General features: G+C 42.3%; 2 protein-coding genes across 2 annotated transcripts; both read left to right on the forward strand.

Annotated features, from left to right (window-relative positions):
- The first annotated feature begins 285 nt into the window (after positions 1–285).
- Positions 286–2,908, forward strand: LOC131321241 (11S globulin seed storage protein 1-like). Its single transcript, XM_058352247.1, has 4 exons — positions 286–823; positions 1,076–1,344; positions 1,580–2,047; positions 2,368–2,908. Exons 1-4 carry the CDS (start codon positions 502–504, stop codon positions 2,758–2,760), a joined length of 1,452 nt encoding a protein of 483 aa, XP_058208230.1. The 5' UTR covers positions 286–501; the 3' UTR covers positions 2,761–2,908.
- A 1,471-nt stretch (positions 2,909–4,379) lies between these two features.
- On the forward strand, positions 4,380–6,545 carry LOC131321247 (uncharacterized). Its single transcript, XM_058352254.1, has 2 exons — positions 4,380–4,738; positions 6,093–6,545. The coding sequence occupies exons 1-2, from the start codon at positions 4,596–4,598 to the stop codon at positions 6,415–6,417; spliced, it is 468 nt and encodes a 155-aa protein (XP_058208237.1). The 5' UTR covers positions 4,380–4,595; the 3' UTR covers positions 6,418–6,545.
- The last annotated feature ends 1,249 nt before the right edge of the window (positions 6,546–7,794 follow it).

Genomic DNA, 7,794 nt, shown 5'->3' on the forward strand with positions numbered 1-7,794 from the left:
AAGTACTGTAACTTTATGTACTTAGGTTCCGTTTTGCTAATTCAAATAAGTAATTATTTTTTGAATTAATGATAATGTATTGTGAAAGAATGATCTGTGTCGTAAAATGAAAAATAAGTACTTAAAAAAATAAAAACCATAGCGAAACAAGAATCTTCGACAACTTCGATGTGATCCCACTTCATTTACAATCTTGTCTGGATTCATTGCTGATAATACAACTCAAAGACAGATCCAAACAAAACCTCTTTTAACTTCTTCTCAAAATGACAAAAAACCATTTCGCCACTTCTCAAACAGAAAAAAAACCAAGCCACCTGCTCAAACCAAACCTCCTAGGTGTAACCCTTTCGGGTTGACTGCCCATGCAACTCGAAACCTGTCTCAAAACACACCAAAACCCCAAACCCATATGTGGCAGCCCCCAACCTCCCTTACCTCTCCTATAAAACCCCCACACTCTCCACTCCTCACTTCCCATCAGAAACCCATTTCACAGCAATGGCCAAGTCCTCATTGCTCTCCGGTTTCTTCTGTTTTCTTGTTCTGTTCCACTGCTCCGTCGCTTATAGCGGGCGGCAGCAACGGGAGCAGCAGGGGCAGCGCGGGCAGCGGCAGCAAGGCGAGTGCCAGCTCAATAACCTGAATGCCCAAGAACCGCAGCACCGGATCCAAGCTGAAGCCGGGGTGACCGAGTTCTGGGACTACAATGATGATCAGTTCCAGTGCGCCGGCGTTGCCGCTTGCCGTCATATCATCCAGCCCAGAGGCCTTTTCTTGCCCACCTACACCAACGCCCCCCATCTCATCTACATCGTCCAAGGTCCACGTTAACCTTGTATATTTTGATAATACTGCTCGGAGGATGCTGATTTTGACGCTTCACTTTTAACGTAAAGTTTCATTCATTCACAAAGTGAAGCACCTGTGTGCACCAAAATCAATTTCCTACTGCATACCCATTTTGTAGAAAAATATCGGTCACTCATATAGTAACATTATGTACAGAGCAATGTTGTGGTGACTATATTTGTGACCATAAAGTTGAGTGCTTTGCGGGCATGTATTTGTACAGGTAGGGGATTCCAAGGGGTGATGATGTCTGGTTGCCCCGAGACATTCCAGTCATCACAACAATCTGAAGGAGGAGGAGGACGACGCGAAGGAGCGGGTCAGAGATTCCGAGACCAGCATCAGAAGATCCGCCACTTCCGAGAGGGCGATGTTATTGCGATCCCCGCCGGAGTTGCACATTGGTGCTATAATGACGGCGACAGCGAACTCGTTGTTGTTACGGTGGAAGACCTTGGCAACAATCAAAACCAGCTTGACAACAACCCCAGGGTAACATAAAGAAATACAGCAATTGGAGAAATCAATACCGTTCTCATCAATTGTGTAAGAGGTTCATGAATGAAATGAACGGTCCAAATTCACAATACCGTATTCACAGCACTGTGAATCTAGACTATTGATTTTCTTTCATGGACCAAATTTTATGTATCTGTCATTTTTTATTTTATAATGAATTCTAGAAGAATAGTACTCACTTTCCCAAAAATGTCGTTTGATATTGCAGAAATTCTTCCTCGCCGGAAACCCACGACAACAAGGACAAGGACAACAGCAGCAGCAAAGAGAATTCCACCGCCGCGGGGGACGGGAGGAACATAACTTCGGAAACGTTTTCAGCGGCTTCGACACCGAGGTCTTGGCGGAGGCATTCGGAGTGGACAGAGAGATGGCGAGGAAGCTTCAGGGGCAAGATGACAACAGGGGCCACATCATCAGGGTGGAAGGAGATCTTCAGGTGCTCAGGCCGCCGAGGAGTCGGGAGGAACAAGAACAGCAGGAAAGAGGAAGCGAGTACCACGCCAACGGCTTGGAAGAGACCATCTGCAGTGCCAGGCTCCACGAGAACATCAACGATCCGTCGCGCGCCGATATCTTCAACCCACGAGCCGGGCGTCTCACCACTGTCAATGGGTTCAATCTACCCATTCTCAACTTCCTCCGACTAAGTGCAGAGAGAGGAGTCCTCTACAGGGTATGACAAATCATTTGCAACTGTTCAATTTACATCGTGTATTTGATGTCACAACTACACTTAGCACACTAAGTGCCCAATCAATATGAGAGCTGATAAAGTTCTTAGGGGGCCATTTCATACGGGAATTTACCCAGCTTTAATTGGACCCGGCTTTAATTGGACCCTTGCTACTGGACAATGAAACTAGTTACTTTAGCTCCGTCGAGGTGCATGCGCATTTGTTGATCCCGACACCTTGAGTCATCAGTGACAGTTACTAAATCAACATTATTTCGGAAATGGTAAATTGTAAAAAGTATGCTACCCGAAATGTGCAGAATGCCATGATGGCACCACTGTGGAAGATCAACGCCCACGCCGTGCTCTACGCAACAAGGGGGGAAGCCCAGGTGCAGATCGTAGACCACAGAGGACAATCAGTGTTCAACGACAGGATCCGGGAGGGACAGCTAGTCGTGATCCCACAGAACTTCGTGGTGACGAAGCAGGCCGGGAACGAGGGGTTCGAGTGGGTGGCCTTCACGACCCACGAGAACGCCATGTTCAGCACTCTGGCAGGTCGCACCTCGGCCCTGCGCGCCATGCCGGTGGACGTCTTGGCGAACGCGTACCAGATGTCGAGGGACGAGGCGAGGAGGTTGAAGTTGAGTAAGGAGGAGACCGTGATGATGGAATCAAGGTCAAGGTCCGGGAGGAGAGATGTTGCTTAAGAAGTTAACTACTATGTGTAGTAGTGATGCGGTTTGTTCTTTTTGCTACGTACTACTACTATGGATGAGAATAAAAAGGTTTTTTTATTTTCTCTATTATGTAAGGAGAGGGTTTTCCAACTGCATGTGAATGAATAAGTGTTGTGTACATTTGGGATTTGGTGTGCTTGTTCAATTTGTGTTTGTTAAACATTTGTTTTGTTCTCAATCCGAAGGTATTTGGTACCCTTTCAAAGAATTTAGGGCCGGTTTGATTCGAGATTCTAGCGATTGAAAAATGAGGAATAAGCTAATACTAGGGGTTCATATATTTTTTAATTCCATGCAAAAAACGGTAGAGATTATATATAACTTTATACTGTGTTTGGTTAGAATGAGATAAAGAAAAGGATAAAGTTTTGAGTAGTAGTTGTATTGGTGGATCAAAGTGGCAAGATAAGATAATCCGAAGGTTGGCTTAGTTCCGAGATTATTAAGTTTAGGGGGAGGTGAGTTCAATAGTGAACTATAGGAGGGATTATTAACCCTAATTAGTCTCAACCATAATCCAATCTCACTCTTTGTTTGTTTTTGTTTTTGTTTTGTTTTTGTCAATATTGTATATATCAATGGGAGTTAGCGATGTGTTAGTATATTACTCCCTCCGTCTCGATTTGTTTGTCCCCTTTTTGACTTTTTGAGAACGTTTGACCTCTTAAAAAATTGGCTATAATTTTCAATTCGTAATATTTTTAATATGCAATATGGATCTTGTTTGATAGATCTCAATTAATTTTATTATACAAAATCTTCAAAATCATAAAAAATATTATAAAATGTAAGATATAAGTATATTTTTGAAAGACACGTATTTCGACAATTGGACAAACAAATTGGAACGAAGGGAGTAGCTAACAAGGTCCAAACCAAATTCGCCTTCCGTAGGGCTCAAACCTCCACCTCCACTATGAAAGGAATGTGAGACAACTAACTTTACTAAAAAGGATTTCTCACTCTCTGTTTGTTTACCCATGAGGTTAGAGAACAAACACTTACAAAATGGGCCGGCGGGCCCATATATTTTCTCAATCCAAACCCATTTTCAATTCTCCCAATCAAACAGTTCCTTAAATCCTTAGCCAACCATTAATCATCCGTAAGGCCCAAATGTGTTCTCATAGTACTATCTATTGGCATACACATAACTTTATTTTTCTAATATTTGACAAGTTCTAAAAATTAAATGGTTCCAATCATTACTGTAAACTTAAAATGGGCTATTTAAAATGGGCTACTGGTGGACCGTTTAATTTTTTCTAAACCAATCCTAGCCATGAAATGGACCCAACTGGAATTCAAACTGAAAGTGATCCGCCCCTGGAATTTGGATGTGTAAAAAATGGAGGTGTACTGGGGAGGTAGAATGGGACCGTTGAAGCATCAGCATTTCATGGCCTGTACAGAGAGAATCCAATACTGAACACTGTACGGTATTGCAGTATAACGTGGGGGGACTTGGCAATATACCAAAATGCCCTCAGACCCTGGGCTGTACAAGGGAACATTGAGAGTCTTTAATTAAGGGCAGATTTGTCCAAATAGCTTTAAAAGCGATTGTTTCAAAGAAGACGACGGAGAGCATGGCGACAGGTTTTGTTAAGGCTGCACTATTCACGAAGTGACACTTTAAAGTCCGACCCAAACCAAAAGACCAAACCCATCTCTATCTTTTTGTCGTTTGAAACTCAAATCTCAGATCCCAGATAAGAGTAGCAGGACAGGGGCCCTCTGCAGTGATAATGAAGGGGTAAAATTTCCGAACAGAGAAAGATACAGAGCTACTGTACAAGAAGGAGATGGAGATGGAGAGGTCAGCTTACTCTTGCCCACGAGTGAGTAGACTCGTTTTACTCTTTCTCTGTTGGTTTGCGGCGGCAATGGAAGCAGAGGCTAGGCCGGGTTTTCTCTACACAACCACCAGAGGAAGGTGCACCCCACAGTAAGCTCTCTCTCTCTCTCCCTCCCTAGCTACCCAGAACGCGAATGAATCAATTTTAGACTTACATAAACAATGTGATTCATATATTTGTGGTACTGTGGAGATTGTACTGAAACTAAAAAAAAAAGCTGCAAAATCAACATATCCATGTTGGGAAAATCTACAATACACGCCCTTGAAAGGGTGTATCATGTGCACCTATTTTATGATTTATTCATAACATTTTAGTGTGTTTCGTAATTTTTGTCTTAGAATTCATAACTTTTCAGCAGTATGATTTGTAACATTTTTTTTATGATTCATAACATTTTGTAACATTTATACGATTCGTAACTTTTTAGTGATACGATTCGTAATATTTTCCTTATAATTCATAACATTTGCGGGAATGCATATGATACACACCCAAATAAGAGGTGTGTATTGTAGTCTTGCTCTTGTGCATCCATGGCAGATCCTAAGTCACATGATGCGTGGGTGCGTGAGCGCAAAATCAACCCAATCAGACACACGAGCTCTCTTTCAAACATATTCAAAACTACTAAAATTTTCGAGAACGAAGAAGATTGAGAACGCAAGCGTAGTGCAAGAATTGAGAGCGAGACATTTTGAAGGACAATATGACTAAAACTAAGAGCAGATCTTTCTCTACCCCTTTTTCCCAGAAGGATTTCTTCGTGAAAATACAGGAAAAAAAAAAACACAAACTCCCATTTTCATGTAACCCAGAAGGATTTCTTTGGGAAAAGAGAGGAACGAACAAGATTTGGCCTTATTTTTATTTGGGCCAAAAAAAAAAAACTGGACTGGTCGGAGATTTCCAGTTTGTGTAATACGGGGCCCACCTCCGTTTTGGAATCGTTTAACTTCACAATTAGGTGCCTAATCGTATATCATAGTCATGACATCATGCTCTCATTTGATCCCTCAAGTGATGCAAAATAGTAACCGTTACCGTTTTATTTGATGATTGAGGCCTTTTTTTTAGGATTGATGTGCTTATTGTTTATATCAATAATCAAGTTACTCGGACATCGATATCCATCTAAACAAAACATATTTGTAACTAGAAAAATGAACGTTCAAACAATGACTGTCTATTTTTCTTTTATCAAATATGATTCGATCATGTATGTGCAATCAACTTGAGTTTTTGCATGAAAGTTATGCACATCTGGTCTTACAAAATGGACGGCTCGAATTGTCAAATGAAACCATGGTAGGTCTCATTTTGCACCACATGAGGGACGAGAGGAATCTTTACATGATCTTGTTTAAGAGTACGGAATCCAACACATCTATTTGTTCTATTGTGGTTTTACTTAACGTAAAAATTACTCAAAACACTCTGTAGGTTTTGGAGCAGCAGGAAAGAGCCATGGCCGCGGATGGTACCACAGGGATCAACAGTATCAAAGGTTTTCGGTTCAAGGGCGTTCGAGCGATACAGATACGACCTGACACTGTTAGAGGCGGCGGCAAGGAACGACGACGGGGATAATGCTTTCGCGGGGCTGGTGAAGCAGTCGACGGCTGCGCTGCTCAACTCCTACGCCAGAGATGGGTTTCCTTACACTGCTTGGGAAGTGAAGACTCTGCTTATTCAAGGTTTGGTTTCTGAAAAGGCAGCTTCATTTCAAGCCCAGCGTTTCTCTGAGGCCAATCAGGCTTGCAATTAGTTAGTGGTACTGGCCCAATTGATGTGTTTTGTTCAGGGCTACTTTTGGTTTTGTGTTGTGGAATTAATACTACATCGTAACAACCAGTAAATTTTCAGTCACGGAATTATATCTCGAGATTCTAGTGCTGTTTTAGAGATTTTCACATGATTTGTGGCCAAAAGCGTAGCGAAGCGGGGCAATTTAGGTGCAAGCCCAGTTGAGTTACGTGCAGTTGAACCTTGACATGGTGGTGTTTTGATTTTGGCATTTTGGTTGCAAGGGTTTCCTCTTGTTGGAATAAATTGGGCTAGGCCGGCACAAGTACGACGCGATTGAGCTAGGCCGGCATGAGTACGACACGATTAGAAGGGAGCACGGCACGGCACAACACGACACGCTTAATAAATAGGTCAGGACGCGCTGTCCATGAAAGTGAAGCAAAATTTGAGTACCTTAATTGGTCCTTGGAAGCACGGGTTAGTATTGTGATTACTCTATTACATTGGTGGTGAAAAGGGCAAGGCAGAGAACCAAGTAAAAACTATGCGCGGAAGTACTTTATTTTTTGTCCAAAATTGCACCTTTTTTTTTTGTTTGTTTTCTCTCGTAATAGAGTAACTTTGCGGGACAAACGGAGGAAGAGTGCCTTTGGACAAATTCTTTGGAGTCTTTTTGCTTATTTTGCAAAAAAAAAAAGAAGTCTTTTTGTAGAAGACAAGTTTTCTGGGCTAACTGATTATGCCAAGGTGTTTGCTTGTTAAAAAAAAGAGTGGTGCTAGTACCATACTCATTTTCACACCCATCACTCACATGAGTGGTGGGTCTCACACACACTATACACTCTAGTGTGTCTATGGGGTTTACCACTCATGTGAGTATGGGTGTGTGTTTGAGTGTGAAAATGGATGTGGCACTAGAATTATCGTAAAAGATACTAGTCTTTTTGCTTGTACCGTAGCTCTTTACATCTAGGCCCCCATAAGTCTTTTTGCTTGTTCGAAAAGCCCAAAAGGCCCTTAAAAAGTTTGCCGAAAGGCTGCCAAATATTGAAGAGCAAATAGATTTGAGCATCCTTTGCTATCCCTTGAAGGGACAGCAGCCCCCTGAGTAGAATGTGGACTCGGGGGGCTGCTGCCCCTTCAAGGGACAGTAGAGTGTTGTTCCGGCCCAGGGGGTCCCGCTTCGGTCTTAGTCTAACGATCGGAAACGTTCACTTCGTAGAGCTCGTCGAGTTGAACAAGTTTGCAAAAAATCAGTTTAATCGGATATCTTTAAGTGCCTGATCGGAACACATATAACTTGCCAATAATGGGTTCTAGTAGATTTGATCCAGTGTTTTGGATCCATTCTTTTCAAGACAAAAAGGTTCCGATCAAGCACTTAAAGATATCTGAT

Source organism: Rhododendron vialii, chromosome 1a (assembly GCF_030253575.1).
Source record: "Rhododendron vialii isolate Sample 1 chromosome 1a, ASM3025357v1".
Lineage (NCBI taxonomy): Eukaryota > Viridiplantae > Streptophyta > Magnoliopsida > Ericales > Ericaceae > Rhododendron > Rhododendron vialii.